The 27,327-nt window shown below is 44.0% G+C and overlaps 1 protein-coding gene across 2 annotated transcripts in view; it reads left to right on the forward strand.

Annotated features, from left to right (window-relative positions):
- The window catches only part of SNX31 (sorting nexin 31), a 232,628-nt gene that overhangs the window by 70,306 nt on the left and 134,995 nt on the right, over nt 1-27,327 (forward strand). For both annotated transcript variants that reach the window (XM_078685580.1, XM_078685581.1), the window contains exon 5: nt 26,577-26,687. In XM_078685580.1, coding sequence (XP_078541706.1) covers nt 26,577-26,687 — 111 coding nt within the window. The remainder of the gene's footprint in view (nt 1-26,576; nt 26,688-27,327) is intronic.

The raw sequence follows: 27,327 nt of genomic DNA on the forward strand, positions 1-27,327 counted from the left end.
AACACCTGGGATTGGAAGAGTGACTAAAACTACAAAAAGGTACAGCAGTACCTTAAACATCAGGTGAGTGATCCTCCTGAGATGATGCACTTTTTCACCTTTGATACATATCTTCTCTCGTCCACATCGGGAGGCTGGTGGTTGTTTTGTAAGTGATATCTGCACCCTGCAGTGCCCTCGAATGCCACTGGTAGGACCTTTGACCCCCTTTGACCCTTATCTTTCCTTTATCACCTACTCATTCTATATCTGCCCCTGGGCCCTGACATCATTTCTGGATGCATCATATGTACTAAGCCTGTAGTCCAATCTTAGGCTGATTACACTCTGGCCTACATTACGGTTCCTGGGGAGAACTCCACAGTGTTGGAAGTGTAGTATGTCCTTTAAACCTTCAGTCCTCTGTCCGAAAACAGATGGGTAGCTTAATAGCACCAAAACATGACTTTTGCCAGTAAGGGGACAGCTGGTCTTGCAGCTCTTTCTCTTTGACATTTTGTTTGCATCAGATTTAAGGGTAATCAAACCTGGAGTTTTATTGTGACTGACTTCTCTCTTGAGGCTCAAGTTAGCTCTGTGGGTGATAGTTGCTTCTACTTCTTAAAGTCAATATTTCATCCTGATGCTGTCCATTCCGCAGATGGCATTGGTTGTGGATGCACCTCTTAACTTGTCTTTTGATTTAATACAGTGCTCTCTGTGCAGGTTCAAATGGTTTTCAGATATATCGATTGCAGAACATGACCGTTTGCCTGGTACTGAAGCTTGCAATCGCATCACATTGACTATATCATTTGACTCCCTCCCTGTAACGGATAGGATCATGTTGAAAATCAGATGTTTCTCCCTCCGATGCCTTCATCACATTGAAACTCCTTTCCTCACCAGTAGGGGTTCATACCATCTCCCAGCCTGGTAATTTAGATGCAGAGTTAAGCATCCTTCGGACTTTTCATCATTATATCTTTTTCAAAGGTGGGAGAGCCTTTTCTGCACAAGGACTCCTTTGGAACTCTTCGCCTCTTCCTCTTTTGCTCTCTTCAGAATGTCTGCAAAGACTTTTCTATTTAGTGACCTCTTGTAAGACTCACATAATGTGAACTAGCACAAGACCATGGATGTGATCTAAGAGCAGGAAGTCGGTGTTGAGACAGGGAGCCAATTAATGTTTCAGATGTATTGATGCTAGTCTTGGGCAACCAGTCATTTACTGTAGCAGCCTGCTATTGTAGACTGCCTACATGAGACTGAGCCATCTGCCTTCCTTTGCCTAATCTTCCAAACCCCCCAACCCCAACCCCCTCCCCCTTACCTGAGTCCTTCCAAACTGTGCTTTTAGGCCTTTCTCAATCCACGCTGTCCTCCTCAAAACATGAAGTGCTTGGTTGGAATGGTGTTTAATTGCAGTGTGGCGATCATGTTGGTCTCTATTGTGAATATCCATAGTGGTTATTATTTTGTCTTGGATAACGGTGCCAGGCTTCTGATGGATTAAAATGAGTGAGACCCAGAATGCATGCAAGTTACATGAACTAATTCTTCCTCCTTGAGCTGGTCTTTATGGAATCTTCCTAGAGCAATGCACTTGAAAGACAGTCAGGGTAAATGCTCTTTTTATATTCATTTTGGAGACACTATTGAGCTCCAAGTCTCAAGTTTCCCCTTTGCGAAATATAAAACCTTAAGCAAACACGCTCTTCATAATCTATACACTTACATAATAAAACACAGTACAATTGAATACCACAGTGAATTTGAAAAATATATATGGCTTTATTCTTATGATAACAATCCGTTGAAATCACATATACGTAACAAATACACATAAAGACCACATGTGCATAAAACAGATCTTTTCAGGCAACATAGTTTGTCTTTCTGAAAATGCACATCTGCTTATTTTTTCACTAGGTGTCCATGAATTAAATCTATAATATATAAGCACCACCAGTCCACCGTAGATCATGCCTTCCATTTCCGTTGACGCTTTTTGGTGGAGATAACTTTAAAAAAACAACCTTCATGACTTCTATATAGATATTTCCTACCTAACACAATCTCATGATATTGAACGTTTATGCCATCAACAGACATTCTCTATGCATTTAGGTACACTTCAGACCACACAATCCACCCTCTCCAGTCTCTGTTAAAAGAAACTCTATGCTGTTCTCAGGTTTACATGGACAAGCGATCCGTAAGGTTTCCAAAGGGACACCGTTTATGGGAGATCACTATAATCAATCCCTCCAGATAATAAACCTTGAGTTATGAATAGTATCTTAGCTCTAGCACATATTCTGCTCCAAATCATGTAAAGTACTTATTCTTTACAAAACACAAACCGGTACGACCAGAGGGCCAAGCATTCTATATAAACACACGACTGATGGTGAAAGAGTAGGAGACCGCGAGGGAGCTTTAGTGTAATCTGCCCTTTACGTGATTAGGAGCAGAGCATGTGCTAAAGAGCTGTGATAATATCCAGAACTATTGCGAACACCATAGAGGTTCTTTTATCCAAGACTGGAGAGAGTGGATTGTTTGGTGTAAGTGCAGTGTGTGAATGCTCTTAAGAAACTACCCAGGAGTGATGGTGGCAATCCACAGGCATGGGCTGATTACATGTACAAGGTCACAGTCTGGTATCAAGACCCACAAACCGAGTGTAGTCTGTGTCTAGATAAATTAGACAAATGTGGCATGTCACAAATTAAAGTTCTGGCAATTCGTGATATATATTGTATTTTTTAACAGTTCTAAAAGTTTTTCTCTGCTTTACATTTCTTTGTTTAGCTAGTTTTTGGCTGCCATTTTGAAAATTAGCAGTCCAGTACTTTGTGGATGCTAACTAGGAGCCCTATAAATATGCAGGGCAGCATGTGTGTGCAGCAGATGCGTGCCCAAGGCAAGCTCATCTGCGGGACCAGGGCCCTTGCGTGTCTTCTATTTAAACTTGGAGCTTCACAGTTTAAAACTGGTCAGTCCTCCCCTTGATCGAAAGGTTGATGAGACCTTGCGGAGAAAAGGGTTCTTTAGAAACTCTCCTATGGTGGGTGTTCTCTAGTCCCCGCTCCATTTGGTTCCACTTTTTCCAGCTCTCCTCCTCTGTTTCCACCCCCTCCCCACACCCCCAGCAATTCCTATCATTACCTACACTTGGTTCTCCTCAATATCAGGTCACTGAGCAAGTATAGCAGTGAAATATACAACTTGCTGGAGGAGAACCCGCTAGACATAATCTGTATTACAGAAACCTTACTGGAGGAGTAGTCTGTCTGATATATTTCTAACGCCAGTAGAGGCTCACACAAGAGGGGGGGGCTAGCCATTCTCTCTGCCACACCCTTAACTCCTCTGTTCTGATCTGTACCACTATTCCTCAAGTTGACATTGACTGTAAAAATGTAATTTTCCTCTTTCTGTCTAGTGTGTATGGTCATATTCAAACCACTACACTGCATTCCCAGCTGTACGGACTCCTGTTTTTTGAGTTAATATGCGGCCTTGGCACATCATATAACCACCTGCTAGTCATTTGATTTCAACTTTTGGTACAACATCCTTCCATCAAATTCCAAGGACAAGGAGTTTGTTGACTTCATGTCTTTATCTTTCACATGACCTGTCCAATTATCTACTCATGCTAAGGTGCATATTTTGTTTTTGGTATGGTAGCACAACATACATATCAAGAAGGTGTCGGTCCTTCCTTGCACATGGTCTGATCACCATTTCTTCAAATTTTAATCATTTCTGAGGACCGGCATTGCATTGAGTAATGCATGCCAGACCACCTTCCACAACTGGAGCAGGGTGACTCTCCAGGAAATGGCTAATACCCTCTACGAAACTTGCCCAGTCCCCAGCCTCTTTGTGGAACAGACCTCGATTGGATTTTACAACTGGCTGCAGCACGCCTGTGATGTACACATCCCAAAACGTACAGAAATGATGCAGCCTAGTTCTAGACGCGCTCCATGGTACGATGATGAATTGAAAGTGGCAAAGCTCAGTCTACGCCAATTTGAAAGCCAATGGTGTAAGAGCTATGGCACTTTAGAAAAATAACGTTTTTATTGAGGACTTGAGAAAGTATAAAAGCTTGGTCCCTACCATGAAGTACTCTTTTTAAACTAACATATTAATTTACCAGCAAATAAACAAAACGAAACTTTTAAGATATTAAATGTGTTCCAAGTGATTTACCTGGGAGTTTGAAACCTCCTAAACTCTGAGCGATGCACTTAGCGCTTTTTTCAGTGAGAAAATTAAATCAATTAAGGATAGCATTCCAACCACTTCTCTGCCTCTGCAACCTGGGGAGAATGTGGACTGTGGTGCTATTAATTCTCACTCCTTGGTATAGTTTTCCCAGCTCTAGCACAAGACCCTTATTTCTTTCATGCCTACGGTGAAATTTAGCTCCCCGCTGGATCCCTGCCCCCCTACTATTATGGAAAATCGCCAGCAGCGACTCAATCATATGGTGCCAGGACCCTGCCCCTATTTCTTAAAGTTTTACTGCAGGCAGCTTTTTCTGGGTTTGTCTAATTTCAGCCCGAAGCCTTGGATCCTGTAGCGCCACACCCACCTGTGATGCACTATACCCTCGCTGACTGAACACAGCATGGGCGCTTTAGGCATAAGCCCGGTTCTTCCAGAGTCTGTGTCCATAAGCGACGGTGCACCTTTCTCAACTTGTCAGGGTGGTGTGCTATCAACAGCCGTCACCGAATGCACATCATCCTGTGATAAATTAGGAAAGGGATGTGGCTCACAAGGAGGCCTGGAGCACTTTGAGAGCCTCTGACTCGTACTCGAGCACTGAGTGCAGCCGCACCTCCCCACCAGGTTGGTTCGGTGAAACTCAGTGGGTTCTTTTTTTCATCGCTTTGTAGGTTAATAGATTTCTCCTCCCTCTGCTGTTGACACTATATTTAAAAATTCAATTTCAGCTGCACAGGTTTAATTTTTCTGAAAACCAGCTCTCAAGTTTCCTATTCTTTCCACCTTTCACGCCCATTGGAGAGCACAAACGTTTCATTAAAAGAGGGGGAGCAAGCCCACCTTCCTCAAAGCTGGACGTCGTGATCAGTTTTAATGGAATTAAAAGTATAACCCGGGCTGAGGGAGGAGGGGAATATTGCACAATGACCCTGGTACTTGTCACCGGTGTGCCAACCCTTGGGCCCTTGAGGTGTGGGAGGCAAAGCTCTCTATTGACATTTATAGCGTTCTGCACAGCAGGTGATTAGCTAAACAATGCCACTCCTTAGCAAATCAATCCCTCTTGAGGCTGTTGTCCCCACAGAGTGTCTGAAAGTGCAGTGCCCCGATGCCAGATGTGTATTAGCTGTCTGGGTCTGTGAAGTGGATTATGAAGTGAAGGGATGAGGTATATACATCAACACTCCTGATTTAGGCAGAAGGCAACCCACACTTTTGTAAGATACATGTCAAACAATGTTGTCTTTTTGTCAGTTTAAAACTTCCTTTATGCAAGGATCCACCACCAGACCACTTCACCAGGAGATAAAATTGCTTTAGCTGCCTGCACTGTCCAGAGGTGAGCCTGCCTTCCCATGTGCAGTATGCTTACCCAGCCGTACCCACCACTTAATGTGTCTGTAACTGGTACCAGAACAAATTTTAGGAGATTAAGGCTAATTTTTCACCAACAGACTGTAGGAAGCTGGCTCTTTATATAATAAACCAAATTAGCTATATTGTGAGGAAAGTCAAGCTATTCCTTCTCAGAGGACAGGGGCTTGCTTTAACAATCCCAAGGTGCTCTTTGTGGTAGTGTGGTTGAGCAGACTTCGGCTTATCAAGGACAATAGACATTTGTTGCATGAACAGTCAATAAATGATACACACACCTCCTAAAAGGACATCCACACCATTTTAGAAAAATACCATGTATTTTTAGAACGCCAAGAACTTCGTTATTGGGTAAGTACTTTTTAGGTGTCTCGGAGGCAGAGCTTGCACCATCTCTTCGAGACATGCTGTATTCAGGTATGGACTTGAAGATCCTCTTATTTTCTGACCCATCTTTTCAATGGGCTCCTGTCCCTGTCCTTTGTAAAATGGTGGCTTTTCATTGGTAAATAGACTTAGTAGTGTTTTCTTCTGTTAACCTCCCATGGGGAACACCCCCTGTTACATGTGTTGTTACCCTGTAGGCTTTAATTGCAGCCTCTGAGCACTATTTTCTCAAAAAGCTTTATCCTGCAGGCTGCTATTGAAGTCCGGACACGCTGTCCCTCAATGCTTTTTTTTTTTCTTCATTTGTCCAGCGCTTCACATCTCGGCAAGCATAATGGCGGCAGCGCTTTTATTTTCTTATGTGTTGGCCGAACACGGCCGCATGACTTTGGTTTGTTTCATTTAAAAAAAAAAAATTTAACATGGCGGCACCCACACTTCAGATTTCTTTCGAGAGTAAACAAAAAAAAAAAAAGATGCATTTTGTTTCCTATTTGCTTACTTTAGTTACAATGGCATCACCCGCACTTTAGCTTTGAACATCTTAATCTAAAGCCCGGGTGCAACAATTGTGTTCAAAAGTAAAGCAATAGAAAAAAAGTTTTTTTTATTGCTTTACTTTTAAAGCTATCGCAACACCCGCGCTTTAGCTTATGATGTTCAAAGCTAAGGTGCGGGTGCCACAAAGGTCTTGCATTTGCGTGAGTTTAAGATATTGACAATGTAAATGACAATGCCTTTTATTCATGTGTTTACATGTTTTGTAAACACATACATAAAGGGGATTATCATTTATAATGCCAATAGCTCAAACTCTCTCAAAGGCGAGACCTATTGCATTGCATATGCGTGTTAAAATAGCAGTTTTGAAGAAAACAGATAAATATACTTGCATTGTCTCCTATGCTGTAATGTTATCCTATGGGGCAAAATACATATACTGCTTATATATACATGGGTACTTAGCAACGACATACAGAGCTAATCTTCTGGAGTTAAGGTAAGTATGAGGGCAAGGTCCAAGGTAGCACTAATAAGTCACATCTGTAGGCTCTGGGGCATCCAGGTGCTTTTCGGCATCCGGTGCCCTGGTGGTTTCAATGGGAAACGGTCCTGGGAACTCTGTGGCTTGTCTGGTTGAACCCACAGGAAGACTCAGTTCTCGAGATGTGCGGGCACCGTCGGTCTACTTCTCCTCGGGCTGTCCAGCTTGGGTACAGTGGTGCTTTTTGGCATCTAGTCTGTGGGGCGGGAGACACTCGCGGTTGAGGGGCCCTGCACAAAGAGGCTGCAGGCAGTGACTGGCAGTTCAGTTTTGGAAAACCTTAGCTGGGGTTCGACTTTGGAGGGTCTTAGGACCTAGTTAGCATTGTTGGCCCACTTCAACTCTAGCTGGGGGGCATAGGTGTTTTCTGAAGTCAGGTTTTCACGGTCCGGAGTCCTCACGGTTTGTCTTGGGTGCCTGCAGTATGCAGTGAAGTAGCTCCGCATCTGCACAGGAGTTGCTGGTTGCTTCTTGAAATGCTGGCAGTCCTTCCAGGTTTTTGGAGGTAGAGCATCTGCAGGATGAGTAGTATTGGGTGGAATTGTCGGGGAGAGCAGGCAGGCCAGCAGGATTGGCGTCAAGTCAGTTCCTGCGCCTCAGTTCTTGCTCTTCAGTGTCTTTCTTCTTCTTAGGTCGTCGGAATCTGCTTTCCTGGTGCCAGGGGCTCTCCTAAATGCTAGATTTAGTGGTGTCAAGGAGTGATGGGTGGTAGCCAATGGGCTACTTACCATAGGGGTCACTGCACCGCATATATGACCCCTTCCGGTGGGAAATGGGCATAACCCTGTCCCAGAGTTCCTAATTCTACCATCACCAAGATGGCGGAATTTTCTTAAAGGTGGGCACATCAGGCAGCTCATCTTTAGGTGTTGGACTGGCCTGGTAGTGCAACAAGCCTCCCTGCATATTTAATTTTCTGCCCATCATGGTGCCAAACAGGCCCAGGGCAGGGGGGTGGCATTTCCTTTGTCTGGGGAAGCCGTAGTTGCATATCAAAGGCGGCAGAGGAATTTAAACCTCCTACCTTGATATTCTGATTACTTAGCCATCTGTTTGGAGGAGATGACAACACTTCTGGCCAGAACAGGCATTATTTTTGCCCTCCGAGCATACGCTCTCGCCTGCAGGGGGTCAGAAACCTGTCTGGTGGCAGGCTGATCTACAACAGTTAGCCAGCACACTAGAGGCTGGTAGGTTTATGGGGGCACCTCTAAGGTGACAAATACAAAAAGAACAACTGATGGACAGAATGCAGAATGATGTCTTACATTCACCCCAGTACAGAGATTTGGGCCTAAATCGATCGTTTTTTTGCTCTCTATGCCATTCCAGTTTGAACCCACCCATATACAAATCAATCTTGACCCTGTGCCTCATGGGAAAAGTCCAGCTCGAACTGCCAGGCCAGGTCCTCCCAGGACTGGAAACAAACATCCTAGGACCGGTTTCGGGGTTTTCAGTTCAGGCTGGACTGTTCCCATGAGGCACAGGGTGAAGACTGATTTGCATATAGCTGGATCTGAACTGAGGTGGCGAAGGGAGCTAAAGAATGATGATGGATTCAACCCAGAGCTGTGTCTGGGGGTGAGTGTCTGAAAAGTTTCAGCGCTCCATCCATCTCCTTGGGTTTGCTTGGCACCTCTAAGGTGCCATCTGGGTGCATGTATTCCTAAATCTAACATTTGAATCCATGTTAGTTTATTATTACAAGGTGTTTTATGCCGAACATCATAGATTTCAGTGAAGTCAACATGTAGCAGGGGAACTTGTTTTTACCAGTATCCAGTACCACTACCAGTACGTGTACTTAAAATGGCTTCCCTGTTCACGTTCGATATCCAAGAATTGACTTGGACATCATAGGGGCATATCTACTCATACACTTGTAATCTAGTGTACTCTGCCTTAAGGCTGTATGGCCTGATGTAGGGGTGGCTTACATATACTGCATGCAGTGTCTGCAGGCATGGCACACAGGAATGTGTGCCATGTTGTGTTTTTACTTTTATCTGCAGCAAGACAAGCAGCCTGCAATGGCATTCTGCATGGGTTAGGTGAGGGGTTCCTTAGGGTGGCACAATACATGCTGCATCCCTTCGGAACCCTCTTTAGCCTCCTTGCCCTAGAGGGGTGCCACTTACTAGGGGGTCTTATAGGGAGGCGCTAAAGGTATTGCCAATTGGGTGAACAATTGTACCGTTTATGGAAAGATCTTGCATTGGGTACCAGGTTAGCAGGAACCCAGTGCACTTCTGTCAAAATTGCATCAGATACCAGGTAAAAAAGTGGGGGTGATCATGTCAAAAAGAGGCACTTTCCTACACAGTACATGATCCGGAACAATAGAGAAAGACCAAGGGGAGAAAGAGAGCAAACCGTGATGAAGGCAGAAAAGTGGGTGAATAAATAACTTGCAAGAATAAGAAAGTCAAAATAAGTTTGGGGTAGTGTACAAAAAAGTAATGGCAACCCTGGCATTCAGCAATGGGACTCAAAGAAAACATTTGGGACTCTGAATTTGGTTTTACAAATTACACACTCTTCCCCTCCCCCACACCTCATACCCCCCAAGGTTGTCACCTCCACATTTAGTAGCAGACACCTCTTGTTTTCTTATTGTTGGCATAACTGTTTCCAAATCAACCCTCGTATTCACCAGCGCAACCAAAGAACATCTCTCCCTGGAATCAGTACTACAAGAATAACCACACAAAGAAGGGGCTATAAAAGTTATCAGCTGTACTTCCAAATAGGTGTAAGCTACCCAGTGTCCATGGATGTGAGGGGAAATGGTTATTACGTTAACTCGCAAGAAAAGTACCTATGCAATTCCAGTCCCAACTAGTACTTTCAAGAGCATATTGGCCTTCAGAAGTTAATATTGCTAGTTGCATAGTAAAATTACACAAGTGAGGAGATGTAGGAACAGTGAGAGACACCACAAACTTTAGCCAGTAATCCGAATCTACAATAGACTTTGCTTGCTAATAAAAACTTTGCATTTCCTAGATTGTTACATTGCCAACATGGTGCACTGGAGAAGGCTTACTTGTGATACAGTAACACTGATCTGTGGGCTTGCCTATTCACTCTAACCTCGTTTTGAAGCACCCAGCCCTATTTAAGCACACATGAATTTAATCTCATACATATCCTAACTCTGAAATTATATCGGTCTACCAGATCTGAAAGCATTGATACAGCAAAGCTACCCTTTGTTACTGTGTTTATAATACAGTTCATCACAACCCATGCAGCATCCTTGTAGTAAGTACGGGTTGGGAAGTGCAAAAAACAATATCAGATATACCCATGCTGGATGACAACATGGCAAAGTTAAATTCATCATACCCAACACTCCCGAATATCCAGAGCTATGGACAGTGTCTTCCTTTCAAGGATAACAGCTCTTCAGCATTTAGTGATTGGAACTAGTAAACAAAGCACATATTTTTAAATGTCATTTTGAAATAAAAATGTTTTTGTGGTGCGACAGATTTAGATAGTTCTGCACAAAACTGAAGTGTTTGGGTAATGGAGGAGCAAGCAGCATTATGTGACAGCCCTTATGTGAAGGGCAGCATGGATGAGAGACGAAACAAACTTGATTTCTACAAGTTGGCAAATAAGTGCATCAATCCGTTGTACATACTGACCAAACATGAAATGATTGGTTCAAGTTGACAAGTGTAACATACCTACATCGGTCTATGCACTTTCACAAACTTACAATAATTGGATGCTGAAGTGGAGTTTAGCTATGAGTGGTTGGTAGGCTCTATTTTGAGTGATTTAATTGACTATCATTTTTTCCATTTATCATACGCATTTAGCCCATATATAAGGTGCACTTGACAATTTACTTTGTATTCGACTTCTGACTGCCAATGACATGCTTTAAGAATTAAAGACAACACCTTAACCTTTCATGTAAAATGGGAAAAACAAAGATGTCACTTAAGTGGCTGAAAGTAAGAATGTGAAATCAGAAAACCGGGGATCAATTGCAGCTTCCTCACCTCACCAAATTATGTAATACTTGGCAAATCTCTTGTGTTTAACTTAGTGGACTACGTTTCTCCATGTATAATGAGAATCTAGGCCACATATAAGGTGCAAGTGGCAAGTGACTTGCATGTGGCTTTTGCCTGCCACCCACCCACGTTCTAACCTCATGAACAATGAAATAAAGACAAAGCGTTGACATTTGATGTAAAGCAGAAGAAAGTAAGCTGAACAGTCAAGTGGCAGCATTGCTCAATGTGAAAGCTGAAAACTTGAAATGAATCCCAGCTTCCCCACTTGACCAAATTGTGATCCTTCGGTTGTGTTTTATTTAATAGACTAAGATGTTGCTTCATGTACAATAAGAATATAGGCCTCACATAGGGTGCTCATAGCAATTGCCTTTCCTCTTGGTTTATTAATAGAAACATTCATGTCCAGCCCTGCCCTGCCAACAATGCTAGGTTCCCACTAAATTCAAGCTGTCACTTCTAGTAAATACCTGTCAATGCAGTGATATAAACTGATACACTATGGTGAAACATTTCTTCATTTTAACAAAGTACACTTTTTTTAATTGTGGAGTGACTGCATATTTTGTTGCATAAATTACTTCAGTTTCATGGCTGAGTTTATGCATGGGCTCTCCATGTTAACTTGGTAGCTCACCCACTTTTAAAGAAGCTAATGTTTGAATGCCAGGATGTGGTCTGGGTGATTGTAATTGCACCCTTGGGCCCATTCTTCTGAGTCTGAAATATTTACTTGGATTCGGGCCGCATGTCAAGTTGATGCCTCATCACATGGTAAACATTTTGTCCAAAGATGGGACACAGCATTTCTTTTGTAGTGGAATGGGATGAAGTCTGGCTGGGGTTGTAGTACTTACAAGAACTGGAATGAAGGCCTAGATGCAGCAGGTTCCTCTCCTCCAACTATCTCAGTCTTGCTTCTTTCTTCCTTTTTCTGCCCGTGTGTAGCATGTGCTCCAGCTCCAGTGGAAGGCAAGATGCAGAGGCTCGGGAACTAAAAGACCAGTATTCTGGCAGCTCACCCTTTTAAATGGTGTGCAACTAATGTTGCTCATCCAGCTTTCTGGGGCGTTGCTGTCAGGCATAACCTCAGGGTGGACATTTTTCTAAGTTCTTCTGCGAATTTCCTCTGGCCTTCTACTTCTGGGCATGCTGGGAAAAAATCACAGGACGGCCACTAGCAAGGCTTAAAACAGTTCCCCAGCCCTGCTACTCTCATTTGGAAGGAAGAGGTGTGGCGCCACGGCGACTGACTCCGGAATCTGGGGACCACGGTTCGATCCCCGGCTCCGGCGGCAGGTCAGCCCAGCACCATGTGACTCTGGGCAATAGCTCGCTTAATCTTCCCGACGGCCCCCCAGCGCCTAGAGACCCTTACGGGTGATTGTGCGCTTTACAAATGTGGACTTTTATTTGTATAATCCTTACAGCAGTGCTGAAATTGGAAAAACTGTACTCCAGGAACCCATAAATTGGCAATCGCGGTGAGGCAGCAACAGTTGGTGGATTCACCAGGGGGAAAGTCATGGACAGCAGTCTGACAGTCAATTTATACATGTTTTTATTTTTAACTCTGCCGCAAAGATATTGGCAGTAAGGAGGAACGTGACGGTAAGTCTGTTCTGGCTTAATTGGGTGTAAAGGTTGCATTTTAAAACCTCGCATGAGTTAAGGAGATCTTTGTGTGCTCAGTAAATCTCAGGGAATAATAATCGGGCTCAATTTTTAGCATGTACGAACTGAGCCCATGCCAATGACCTTCAGAGGGGTGCACAGCTGCCTGCAGAAGTCGTGCTCCGACCAGAAACATACAGATAATTAAAGAACCCTAGTGGGAGGGGCACGATGTTTGTTTTCTCCCAGGGCTTTACCTGGCCAAATGCCAGCTCTGATGCTAATGGTAAGATGTCTATGGTGGTTAATGCATTTGCTGGAGAGATCTGTGTTATGTCTAGTCAGTTTTGACTCAACTGGTTAATGTGGCTCCAGCAAAGTGCATCATTTAACATGCAGATCAGAGATTTTTATTTTATGTCGGTCGATAAGGGGACCCCTGCTTTTAACTTGGATGCTTTTTTTATTTATAGTTCATAGATTGCAATCCTTCTAATCTAACATGGTGAGTTATGAAGGAAGATGTGACTCCTACTTGTAACCCTCAGCGTCTTATCTAAAACCTCCTGTATATTGACTCACACTTGTATGATTTATTGTCAAAGTATGTGTGTGTCTGCTGTAAAGCGCTCCGTCACCCTTTATTGGGATGTGTAGCACCACAAAAGCATTCAATAAAAAAATGGTGGTATTTAAATGATTTGTGTAAATACTTGTACAGACCAATACATCTGGCATCCTTCGCTCTTATTTACAGGGTTTGAGCAAAGTCAAAAACCTGCTTCCAAATCATAGGTTCTGTTAAGTACTTATGCAGTGATGCCTTTGTTTCCCCCTGCCCCATTGCTTTGGCACTGAAGTGTGAGGCTCCAGTTTGCTGTCAGCCTGGACGGTGGTCAAACAAAAAGAAGGGCTGAAGACCCTTTGAATCGGGCTTTTTTCTTAGGCACAGATGGAGGTGAAAAGCCCCTTCACCGCCTGCAGGTTGCTGCTCGAAACGGAGAGCATACAACGTGTAATTGGTGCTTAATGTGTCTCGGTTTTGGAAAATCACATCAGGACAAGCTCAGCATATTTCAGTGGCAACAAACTGCTTGGCAGTGGTGACGGCGCTCACCCTATGAAAATACAGGGTTGAAGCCATCTACCCATGTGTACCGCCGACTTGTGCCCTTACTAAAATACACACTCCTAATCCTATGCTAGTCATATAAACATGACATAATAAAGGTCTTTGGTTCCTATTAATAAGTTAAAGACTCTATAATACTATTATGATTACCCTTTCCTTTGCTCCTAATAGGGAGGTGAGTAATTGTATTCTTTAAATCGGCTGCATGCATCTATCTATTACCAATTCTTCTATCATTATTGATTTAATGATACCATCCTTTTCTAATCACTCTTTCCTTTTGGGATAGATCCTTCCACCTTAGATAGCTAAATGCTATCCAAGAACCTACTTGGTACTCAGAAACGACTTGGTACCTCGTTGCTATCTAAATGCGGACTAAAAGCCCTCCTTGGCACTCCCTTATTCGAACATTCCATTTATATACGAGTGCTACTTTTTTTATTCATACGGACAGTGCTTCTCATATTAGGTCAAAACTGACTACCTTAAGCTTGTTACCCTATTGTGTTGTTGCTAATCTAATTATTCATCCCACTCTTCCCCATTGTTCAACCCTATCCTATGTATTTGAAATTTGGTCATCCCCGCACTTTGTTTTTGTTCAAGTCTCTTCCTCTCATAGTGCTCTCTATTCGCTCCAAAACAAACCACTTGATGTCTTTTTTAGAATGTTGTATTTCATTAGAATGTACCACCAGGGTTGCATTTATTTTCCTCAGTCTTATTGATGATCTGTTCATAAAGTCCAGTTCTCCACTCTGCTTGTTGCACTTGCATATAATTTATTTCATGAGCTTATGAGAGGTCCTGGACTTGTCATGTGACCTGGAGAGGGCGCACCAAGTGTTTCCTGGTTGGAGGCAGAGGACCGCTGTCTGACATTGGGTTTAGGTGTGAGGCTCGGTGGCAGCATATTGTGTTTTAAGTATCAGTAGTGTGACCAAACTATTTTTTATCAGAATTGCTGGAGCGGAGGTCTCAGGACCACTTGTGTAAAATGTAACTTCTATGCACTAGTCCAGAACCTCATGCTAACATCCAGAGTGATGAGTGTGACCTGTGTGGTAAGTGCCTGGTGTGAGTGTGAGCCAGAGTAATGGAGGACAGTGGTGTCCAGTTTAGATCTGCCGGGCCTGGCCTTGGACAGGATGGATGGTAATGACTGGTCTCAGACAGGGAAGTGCATTGCTGACAGTTCTATAGCTGAGGGTTGAGACCTAGGCACTCGAGTGAGGTTAGTGGAGACATGGATTCTTAAGATATTCTATGAGACTATTTGGTTAGCAAAGAGTTGCTTATCTGTCTTCCTGAATACTGTCATTTGGTGGATGATAGAAGTGAAGTATAGAATATAAACTGTTGTGAAAGGTGATGAAGCCTTTAGGTGAGGCCTGCTATTTTGATTTTCCCAGATACCTCCTTCAGTTGGGATGACGGTGAGGTGCAGAAACCTCGCACCTCTTTAGAACTCAAGTTACGGGTGTTCCAGGATGTAGACAACAATACTGTAAGAAGTATCAGTCAAAGTCTGTCTAGAGAACCGCCGGAGTGGTACACTTCAAAGAAGTACCACCCTAAACCGATTCTACAGTTTGTGACAGAGGATCTGTGTTTTTGGTCTTCCACCAGTTGTGTATAAAATTGGGATGCCAACTACCCCACTTGGTTCCAGGTCCAACCCCCAAGGGAGAAAATGCTCCGCAGAGAACTCATAAAGCTTTCTATTTAATTAGGTCTGGTATCTGCCTGAAAGTCAATCTCTTAGAGGTGAAGGGACGTCACTTAAGGTCTGGATTTCTTGACTGTAGAAGCTGTGTTCCTGTCCTGAAGTACGCAGAAGCCTACCTGTTTACCTGCAGGAGGAGAAACTGTCCAGGCTGTGGAGTGCCCAGAAGAAGCAGACTGCTGGAGAGCGATCCCGTAGGTCACGGTTGTCAGAGGGCTCTCCGTGTTCTCCTAACTGACTAAGCAGGAACCGTGACTTTGTGACCATATGATCACCAAGTCCAGATTGGAGCTTTGATTGCGTGGTGTTGATTTCCCCATGTGGGGCTGCATTTGCTGAATCAGTGATTGGCCCGTGCAGGACTGCGTGTGATGAATTCCTGATGGTTCGTTCTGGGGCTGCGTGTGCTGAATCCGTGACTGGCAAGTGCCGGGCTGCAACTATCCAAATGTTGATGGTCCTCTTGGGGGCTACCCCTGTACTTCATCTGGCCTTTTTGTTGGCTGCAGCTTCCCACCGCAAGGACCCCAAAGAACCACACTGGTTGGGACCATGGCTCTCATGACTGCCAATGTTCAGGTGACTGCTAAGCAGTCAACAAGGTGTGCCACCAAATTTGGCCCTGTACAAAAGCCTGATGGTGCACACTCAGACTCACGACTGCAGTACCACACCTTCCAAGCACTGGGCAGCCTAAAAGCAACCCTGAGAGTACAGATTCATCTTGTGAGTGGGATTAGTGTTGTGAGTCTGAGCGCACGCATACATTGCAGGGTGCTCGAACTACACCTGTGCTATATTCACTCTACTCTGTTTAGCCCTAGGGAGAGAAGGGAGATCTCCGACATGGCACACTGTGGATAGAGATGGAGAGAGGTGGGCGCCTGCCAAGATAGTTCAACTGTTTGAGGAAATACTGTTTTTCTGTAAAGATTCATACTGGGCTGGATATTAACCTTATTGGATATTTTGATTAAGTTCTGAGCTAAGCAACTCATACTACCTCACTGAGAAGCTTGTGACTGCTCACCCGTGCTACCCTTTGTCAGAAGGGTTGTACTTTGGTCAGTTTGGAGAGCCATAGTAGGACAGATCAGAGGTAAACCGCCTCAACCCCTGTAGTTTAGGCGCAGCAAGGTAGGTTCGTTTTTTTAATATGTCCTTTCTAGCCATGCCAACTCCTCTTCCAGTAATGAATTGATGAAATCTATAGCTATAGACTTCAGAAGTTTCTTTTCCTGTGACTAGGATAGAATCTATTCCATAAACCTTGAAGATCTGTTAAAGTCCCTATCCTGTCATCAGCAGATCATACTTCCTAAACTTTTATAAATGTTTTCTCTATTCTTCCTCATGTGCGGCAGTGGAATGTCTGAGTGCACACTTTTATCGCCTGTGAGTGCAACTGAGTGTTGTACAACTATGCAGGTGAGCCAGCTACTGTTTAAAAGTGGGTATAGAAGTAGGGTCCCTCCCTTTCGGGTCCTCTTTCCCATCCACCTATGGTTTCAGTAGTCTAAAGTGAGTATCTTAAAGCATGTTTTCCTAATGAGATTGACTTAAATGTGGCAGATTTACATACTGTAGAAATTGATAACTCACAACATTGTCCAGTACTCCCTTTATAGCCATTGTACACGTCACTTTTCTGCAAAAAACAAATCCCATTAGTCTTAAGCATTCTTCGTTTTTAGGTCTTGCTGAGCCAGCGCATGCGCTGATCTGCGAGGCATTTAGTTAGGGCTTTTAAAAGTCCTACCACAGCTCTTTGTGTGGCATTCTGCGTGCGGCTACGCGCACGAGCAGAGGCGCCATATGACTTTACTCTCACTCGGCCAAACGCACGTGCCTCGCTTCAATGCCCCTCCCCACCACAGAGCGCGTCTCGCAGCTAGTTGTGCTTTATTTTAAAATTTGAATTATGCCTTCATCTTTGGGATTCGGGATTGTTTTCCCATATCTCGCCCTTTTATTGCTCCCTTTCCTTGCCTCCCCACTCGGTGTCTTCCTCATAACGGCAAGCCATCTAGCTTCCCTTTCTTCGCTTCAACATATCACGAATTGCACCCAACATAGTTTTGATGCTATATAATTCAACTTTTACATCTTATTCCTTGTGCGCCCTCTTGCGGCATCTTCCTGTGTATTGCGCTCATGTATCATTGCCCTAAGAAATCAAATACACATATGGAAAGCTTTCATGTAAGCTTGATGTACTTTTCATTAGTGAAAAGTACACATTGTGGAATACATTCACTTCTTTATTTCATAGGTACATTGTTTGCAAAAATCAATCTGCTTTGTTATTTTTTTCTTGGCAAGATACATTGGTTTACTTTGCAGCAAAGCAATGTGGCCCTGCACCCAAATTCAGCTTCTGCACCAAGCAGTTCCTATTCTCTTGTTGTCCGACTGCTGCTGAAATACAAACTTGATGCGTGTAGTGTTTATATAACTGTTGCTTTGTTTTCATTACACGCGCAGCATGTTCTCTGCACGCGCTGCCTGCCGGTGCACTATGACGTCAGGGTGTTCTACCTGATCACCGGCAGGCTGACAGTTGGGTGACAGTTGCTTGCCTCTGGCACTTGCGGTCAGACGTACCTTTGGTGTCAGGTGTGTTACACATAATAAAGGATTTACTACTTACCGGCATCCTGTCATCTCTACAAGTGGCGACGAGGCGGAGAGCTTGACACCACAAGGAACCCACGAGAAATTATATACGTGAAGTCGGTGTTGGGTACGTCCTGGTCCGCAATCACATCGTTGGAATTCCATCTCTGGAAGTATTTCTTTGCGGAACAGAAGATTGATCTGCTGACCTTCCGACGTGTGAGACTGATGAGGAGAAGTGAAACGCATAGCAGCGTTACTGTCCTCGAGATCAACGTCTGTTTTCCCTCGTTCGATTCACCGGCAATGAAAGCAGGAAATTAAAGGGTGAGCCAAAATTACCCTTTGGATGTTTTATCCTGTGCGTGAATGAGGAAGTTTGTAGGACTGGAGAGTGTCTCGGGGGTTCCCGTTGTACACTGCCTGCAATTTTAAGTTCTGTTTGCTCCCCGCCCTCTCGCCGAATGCCGTTTGTTGAGACTGAAGGGCGGAACTTGTGAGGAGATGGTCTGCATGTCTAAAATTGCCTTCGCTTGCTGAGACGGCGTGACACAGTCTGAGACGGCGTGGAAGAGGGGCAGAAGAAAACGCTTGAGTTTATGAGCGCCTTCGTATGTGGAAATCGATGCGACTCCCGCCCTCCTGCGTGTCTACACGGAAAGCCTGAGGAGAATTCCTGTCAGGTTGGTTTGTGACGTCAATGGAACGCAGCGTGAGGCTACGTCGGCGGCCATTTTTAACAAGGGTTATCGTGTGTCATCTGCTGGTGATACGCACACCTATTAATTGAATAGGAAAGCTGTTTTCTTTGCGTCGATGAGCAGATTCAAGGGAGATTTACCCTCTTAGCAATTAAATTTGCTTTCACAAGGATTAGTGGCGTGTTAATATTACCGATGATGCGCACATCTGAGTTTGAGGATAACGAATAGACTTTACTCTTAAAAGAAGGAAATAAACTGACAGTAAAATTCTGTTTAATAACACTGTATGGTTTTCTACAAAATGGAATGGAAAATACACTCTTCTAATTTTTAAAGTGTCCTAAGGTTTGGTTCAGTTAGAAAATATTGTAAAATATATATTATTCATTCACTATTTTGAAGAGTAGTTAACGTATATGATGGCTACAGGTAATGTTTGGAATCTATCACCCCCACAACCTTTCATACCATCTACTGGGGATGATGCACTCAAATGGGAGGAGTGGAGGGAGTATTTTGAAAATTATTTATCCACTTTTGAGGGGGAAGAGGAGTTGACACCGGAGAAGAAAAAGAGAATCCTACTTCACTGTCTAGGAGCAAAGGCGATGAAAATATATAATAAGATAAACAAAAAAACTAGGCCTGGAGATGTTTATGATAATGCATTAGAAGATTTGACTTTGTATTTCAAGCCTACCATCTCCATTTCTGTTAACAGATTCAAATTTTTTCAACGCAAGCAAACACAGGAAGAATCTATTGAAGATTATGTTGTTGCGTTGAAAAACTTAGCACTTACCTGTAGATTTGGGGCATTACATGATGAACTTATTCGTGACCAGGTCGTTATGAGATCCTCAAATAAACATGTACAGGAAAAATTGTGGGCTAAAGGTGAATTACCATTGGAAGAAGTGGTTGAAATTGTAAAATGTACAGAATTAACAGGGAGATGTGCGAGAGCAGTATTACTAGAGGAAAAGTCCTCTGTTGAGGATAAATCTACTGTAGCAAAAGTCATAAGTTCAAAGAGGAGCTATGTAAAACCTAGTTCTGGATACGAAAAAGGTAAAGATACTATCCATAAAAGTAAACTATCAGATGAGAGAAGATGTTATAGATGCGGCAGTAGATACCATCTAGCCAATGACAGGTCTTGTCCAGCAGTGAGACAAAAATGTTCTAATTGCAGTATGGTAGGACATTTTGGTGTAATGTGTCCTAAGAAACAAAAGGGCAATAAAAATGTAAAAGCGATAATTTCAGAGGAAGAAGAAAGATTTACATCTTCAGATGAAGATGATATGAACTTATTTGTGTTAATTGTAGAAGACAAGCTAAACAAAAAAAAGAAACCTATCTGTGACATGAATATTGGTGGGGTTGATGTGTCCATTGTGGCAGATTCGGGCTCGCCATATACCATAGTGAATGAGGAAGTATGGATGGAGAAATTTGTACCGGTGATAGGGAAAAAATTGTTGAAACCAGATGTTTTTCCTAAATCATTCAATTATCAACCCATTGAAATGTTAGGTTTTAGGGAACTCGAGTTCATATTTAAATCCCGTCAAGCATTTTGCAAACTGTACGTCTCCAAAGTGGGTCCATCCGTGTTAGGATGGATGGATCAGGGAGAATTAGGTATTATTCTAGATCCCAACAGTCCAGATCCCGTCCTCATTTTACAGACTGAAGAAGATTGTAACAATTTCTATAAGAAAAGGTTTCCTGGGGTATTTTCAGAGAACATTGGAAAGCTTAGAGGTTTCGTCCACGAAATAAAACTTAAGAGGGACGCCATACCCTGCATACACAAGTCTAGAAACATACCATTTTCTATCATTGGTGAGGTGGAGAATGAACTTAAAAAGTTGCAGAGGGAGGGAATTATTGAACCGGTGGAATCGGCAGAGTGGGTTTCGCCTTTGGTGGTCGCGAGGAAGTCTAATGGCAAGCTTCGTCTTTGCATTGATCTTCGCGATTTAAATAAAAACATTTTGGTAGATCAATTTCCCTTGCCAAAGATTAGTGAGATGCTGTCCCTTACAAATGGTGCTAAATGGTTTTCTACAATTGACCTAAGCTCCGCTTACCACCAGGTGGCATTGCATCCTAATAGCAGAAGTCTTACAACGTTTGTGACCCCACTGGGGTGTTATAGATTCAAGAGAGTACCTTTTGGGCTGGCCTCTGCTGCGGCCATGTTTCAGAGATTGATGAGTGAACTCTTTAAAGGTGAAAAAGATCTATTGATTTTCCAAGACGACATCATGGTAACAGGCAAAAGCAGAGGTGAACATGATGCCAAATTAAACAGGGTCCTAGGGTTGCTGGAACATCATGGGCTTACAGCAGATCTACGTAAATGCAAATTTGCTGCCAATAAGGTCACCTATTTGGGGCATGAAATTGATGGGAATGGTATAAGACCAAAAGAAGAGCTGCTGGCAGCAATTAGGGATGCGCCTTCACCCCAGAATAAAGATGAGGTTAGAGCATTCTTAGGGTTATCTGAATTCTACGCTAAGTTCGTAAGGAACTTTTCTTCTAAAACTTTACATTTAAGGGAACTCATTAAGCAAAAGAATAAATTTGAGTGGAATGCAGTTTGTGAAGAGGCGCTTAGAAGGATAAAGGAAGACATTTGTGGTGCTCCACCCCTTCAAGGGTTTAACCCCTCCCTTAAGAGCATAGTTACCACAGACGCTAGCAACAAGGGGTTGGGTGCAGTTCTTTCGCAGGTCAATGGAGAAGGTAAAGAAGTTACCGTTGCTTTTGCCTCTCGGTCAATCACTCCTACAGAGGTGAGGTATTCCGTGATTGAGAGGGAGGCACTAGCGTGTGCGTGGGCACTTAACCATTTCAGACAATACATTTGGGGGTATAACATCACCCTTAGAAGCGATCACAAACCTTTGATAAAGGTGCTGTCCACAAAGGGTCTCCTGGTTGCTTCCCCCAGATTATCTAGGATTTCCATGAAAATGTTAGAGTATAACTATGAAGTTGAATACCTTCCTGGGGTGAGAAACAAGGTGGCAGACTGTCTAAGCCGTTTGCCCCTACCGTATGATGAAGAACAGGTTTCAGGTATAGACACTTTCTGTATTGCAAACATTCTGGAAGAGGTGCAGTGTATTTCGGTTGGTGAATGGACAGGAATGATGGAAAAAGATGAAACTTTACTTGAGGTAAAAAAATACATAAGGGCGGGCTGGCCGGACAAGAGGAAAATACCAGCTCAATTACGTCCTTTTTGGGAACTCAGGAATGAACTGTCAGTGGAAGGTGAGCTGATTTTAAGGAGTGGAAAGATGATTCCGCCTAGGGATTTACGTCCAAAACTCCTAGACATTTGCCATGAAGGACACCTTGGAATTGGTAAGACCAAGAGTAGAGTAAGAAATTCTTACTGGTGGCCAGGGTATGACTTGGATATTGAAAGAAGTGTAAGAAATTGTACGGCCTGTGAAAATTCAGATAAGACAAAACAAACTTTGAGACCACCTCTTCAACCACTATCTTGTCCTAACATGCCATGGGTCAGACTGGGTATAGATTTGTGTGGTCCAATTAGAGAAAGAAATGAACTGTTGTATCTGATTGTTCTTGTAGACCATTTCTCAAAGTGGCCAGAGGTAGAAGTGGTGCAGGAAGCTGATGCAAAAAGTGTTGTAGGGTTTTTGCGCAAACTTTTCCTAGGGGAGGGACTGCCAAAATGCATTGTTTCGGACAACGGCCCACAGTTCATTTCTAAAGAATTCAAGGAGTTTCTGAAGAAACATGGTATTGAGCACAAAACTACATCTGTGTACCATCCGGCTGGTAATGGTGCTGTAGAAAGATTTAATCGGGTGATTAAAGGAATAATCCAACTGGCAAACCAGAGTAACATGTCATGGAGGAAGCAAATAATAAAAAATCTTTGGTCATTCCGAGTTACACCATGTGTATCAACTGGCACCTGTCCTTTTGTACTTTTGAGAGGAAGGACACCAATCACAAAGGATAATATAAGTTGGGCCAAAACAGAAAGAGTCATGTGGTCTCCGGAGGAAATACAGGAGAATGTAAAAAAATCGCAAGCAATTTGCAAAAAGTACTTTGACAGTAAACATGCTAGTAAGAGAATTAGCATCAAGGAAGGCGACTATGTGAGGGTAAAAAGTGCAAGGATCACCAGAAAGGGAAAAAAACAATACTCTCAACCAATGGAAGTAAAAAAAGTGTTTTGTAATTCAGCCCTCTTAAGCGATGGAAAGTCATGGCATTTTTCTGCTTTGTCCTTATGCAAGGAGGGAGGTGGAGAGTGTGATTACGATTCTGTTATGGAAGACAATGAAGTTTCTTGTTCTCAGGACTACGATTGGATTCTGGACCGTGTTGGAGCTGAGGGGTCTCGACCAGAGGGTACCAACGTTATATCTTTAGGTACATACGAGGTGTTTTCTGAGATTGAGGACAACTCAGGTACATCCCGGTTGGAAGACGGCAGTAGTGGTCAGAGCAAGGTAGCAGTAGAGAAGTACAGGTGTCTGACCAACAGTGATATTGGGTCAGATTCCGAAGATTCTGTTTATGAAGATGTCGCGTCACAAGACGACAGTTGTGAGGATGAACCCAGTGTAAGCCGATATGGAAGAGTAGTTAAGCCTCCAGCTAAATTACAAGATTACGTGTGTGATTAGCTGCGGGTTCTTCTTTTCCCATCTGCAACCACTCATGTTATCCATGGGCCCCTTAGTTGTTTAGGAAGGGAGATGTGTAGTGTTTATATAACTGTTGCTTTGTTTTCATTACACGCGCAGCATGTTCTCTGCACGCGCTGCCTGCCGGTGCACTATGACGTCAGGGTGTTCTACCTGATCACCGGCAGGCTGACAGTTGGGTGACAGTTGCTTGCCTCTGGCACTTGCGGTCAGACGTACCTTTGGTGTCAGGTGTGTTACACATAATAAAGGATTTACTACTTACCGGCATCCTGTCATCTCTACAATGCGCACGTCGGTTTTGTAAAGTCAGCAGATCAGGCTTAGAACTGAAAGTGACTCTGCAAACACTTGCTTTCTCAAAGCAGATATGCCCTCCTCATGGGACGGGAGCTGTTGGCACCAGAAGAGTAAACAGCGCATTCTCCCCGGATGTCAAACATGTACATTGTGCTTTGGGAGTCAGAATGGTATTGGAAGTCCCGGTTTTGCAATCACAAAGCCTGTGTTTTCGAATATTTGCTATTGCAAAACGGGTTTGCACATCATTAGGTCTCTCCCTCTCTCTCTCCCTCGCCCTCTCTCTCTCCTTTCTCTCTCTCTCCTTCTCTCTCTCTCTCTCTCCTTCTCTCTCACCTTCTCTCTCTCTCCTTCTCTCTCTCCTTTCTATCTCTCTCTCCCCTTGTCTCTCTCCTCTCTCCCCTTCCCTCTCTCCTCCCTCCTCCCTCTCCCCTCTCCCTCCTCCCTCTCTCCTTCTCTCTCTCCTTCCCTCTTTCTCCCCCTTCTCTCTCCCCCTTCTCTCTCTCTCCCCTTCTCTCTCTCTCTCTCTCTCTTCTCTCCCCCCCCTCTCTCTCTCTCTCTCTCTCTCTCTCTCTCTCTCTCTCTCTCTCCTTCTCTCTCACCTTCTCTCTCTCCTTCTCTCTCCTTTCTATCTCTCTCTCCCCTTGTCTCTCTCCTCTCTCCCCTTCCCTCTCTCCTCCCTCCTCCCTCCTCCCTCTCCCCTCTCCCTCCTTCTCCCTCTCTCCTTCTCTCTCTCCTTCCCTCTTTCTCCCCCTTCTCTCTCCCCCTTCTCTCTCTCACCTTCTCTCTCTCTCTCTCTCCTTCTCTCCCCTCTCTCTCTCTCTCTCTCTCTCTCGCTCTCTCTCTCTCTCTCTCCTTCTCTCTCTCCTTCTCTCTCTCCTTCTCTCTCCTTTCTATCTCTCTCTCCCCTTGTCTCTCTCCTCTCTCCCCTTCCCTCTCTCCTCCCTCCTCCCTCCTCCCTCTCCCCTCTCCCTCCTTCTCCCTCTCTCCTTCTCTCTCTCCTTCCCTCTTTCTCCCCCTTCTCTCTCCCCCTTCTCTCTTTCTCCCCCTTCTCTCTCCCCCTTCTCTCTCCCTCTCTCTCTCTCTCTCTCTCTCTCTCTCTCTCTCTCTCTCCTCTCTCTCTCTCTCTCTCCTTCTCTCCCCCCTCTCTCTCTCTCTCTCTCTCTCTCTCTCTCTCCTTCTCTCTCCTCCTTCTCTCTCTCTCCTTCTCTCTCCTTTCTATCTCTCTCCCCTTGTCTCTCTCCTCTCTCCCCTTCCCTCTCTCCTCCCTCCTCCCTCCTCCCTCTCCCCTCTCCCTCCTTCTCCCTCTCTCCTTCTCTCTCTCCTTCCCTCTTTCTCCCCCTTCTCTCTCCCCCTTCTCTCTCTCTCACCTTCTCTCTCTCTCTTTCTCTCTCTCTCCTTCTCTCCCCCCCTCTCTCTCTCTCTCCTTCTCTCTCTCCTCTCTCCCCTTCTTTCTCTCTCCCCTTCTTTCTCCCTCCCATTTTCTCTCTCTCTCTCCTCTCTCCCCTTCTTTCTCTCTCCCCTTCTTTCTCCCTCCCATTTTCTCTCTCTCTCTCTCTCTCTCTCTCTCTCTCTCTCTCTCTCTCTCTCTCTCTCTCTCTCTCTCTCTCTCTCTCTCTCTCTCTCTCTCTCTCTCCTTCTCTCTCTCTCTCTCTCCTTCTCTCTCTCTCTCTCTCCTTCTCTCTCTCTCTCTCTCCTTCTCTCTCTCTCTCTCCTTCTCTCTCCTTCTCTTCCAGCCCTGTGAGGTGGCAAAGGGTTCGAGTAGAAGAGACAAACTCATGAAGGAATGAACCGACTGAATACCAAACTTACCTTCCTGATTTTTAGGGTTTCGCCCTCCCCTGCTGATCTAGGGCCGCACTCCACTACAGGTGTTCACGTTCTTTTTAATGGTCTCTTGAAATAAAAAAAGAAGTGTTTAACAGCACTTCACCTGTACTGCAGCTTGTCACTGTCGATATCCACAGAAAAGCATATGCTGCTCTCGGACACTTCTGTTGCACACAGTGACTGGGCAGCAGGCACCTCCAGATGCAGAAACATTGCTAGCTAGCGGGTGGTGTAGGATGAACATCTCCGTTCCCTGGCAGTATAGAGTGTGTCTTCTGGCCAGAGCTGAGCCGGGCCATTGTCTAGGCGCTGGCTCAACATCCTGTGATTCTGGACGAATCACTTATTCTCCTCGTGCCACAAAAAAATTAGATTTTCTGTATTGTAAGTGATGCTAATGTAATGCACTCAAGGACCTTTGGGTTAACTTTGCGCTGTATAAATCTGCAAAAAAAACTAGCACCTAGCCTATCGGTAAAAAACACTCTGTCAAATTGACTACATGCCTTCCTCCCATCTAAGCGGAGTGACTTCATAAGCTTCACCAAAGCATGTATGGCAGTCTGATAATTCGGTGTGGGGTACTCTGCTTCAGGCTCAATGGATTGTGGGTACCTGCTCATGCACGCAGCTTAGAGGGAACTATGGCCTTGGTCTCTAATCGGACAATAACAATATTGTGGGGTGCATTTTAAAGCAAATGTAGCTTCTGCTTGCGAAGTATCTTTGCCTAAACGTTAAACAGTCTAACCATCTGGTTGTCACTAAAGGTATAATGCATATCTGAGGCTAATCAAGAAAATTATTTATTTGAAATATTGGATACACCTACCACTAATGTCTATATGCTATATTTTTTTCAGGATACATTCAGGATTCAAGAACATAAAGTGGACTTAGATGTTTATCTGCCTAATGGAAGAAGGATCAGAATTGATGTTCAGACATCAGACTCGGCTGAACGAGTGATGGAGGTAACATGGCGCACTGAGGTTTTTGTGCTAGATTTAGAACGCCTGAACCCCTCCCTAGATCAAGTACTAAAGTACTGTAGATAATAATAATATACAGACGTGACATGCGTGAGGAGCCAAACCTATTGGAAGGTTACTTTGTATGAGTTAACATGTGGAGATGGGGGATAAAAAATCCCAACTGCATGGTTGTGTAGCAGGCCGCTATGTTGGTGTTAATGCTATTTTTGAGGGATAGTGCAACGAATTGGGAATAATCATTCTGGGATATCAAGACTCCAGGATCGAGTTAAAAAGATTGGCAAAGTATATCTTACATTTTTTCTTTTTTCTTTTTTTAATCCTCATCCGCCTCCAACCGCAGTAAACAGAAAAGCAGGATGTTATCCTTACTCTATTTCTAGAGACGTAGGCAATCAAGGTAAGGCCCCAAAGATGCTGCCCTCCTACCAACAAACAACAAACCTACTAGGTGTAACTGACCTCTCCTTTTAAGGGAGAGGGTGGTCGCACTCCCCTCTGGTTGATCGTAACCAATGGCTGTAGCTGCAGACCCACCAGAGAGAAAGCAGGACCCAGCACAGTCAGAGAGCTTCCAAAGAGGCATAATGACAGGATCAAAAAGAGAAGATAAAAAAAT

The sequence above is a fragment of the Lissotriton helveticus genome, chromosome 4_1, assembly GCF_964261635.1.
Source record: "Lissotriton helveticus chromosome 4_1, aLisHel1.1, whole genome shotgun sequence".
Lineage (NCBI taxonomy): Eukaryota > Metazoa > Chordata > Amphibia > Caudata > Salamandridae > Lissotriton > Lissotriton helveticus.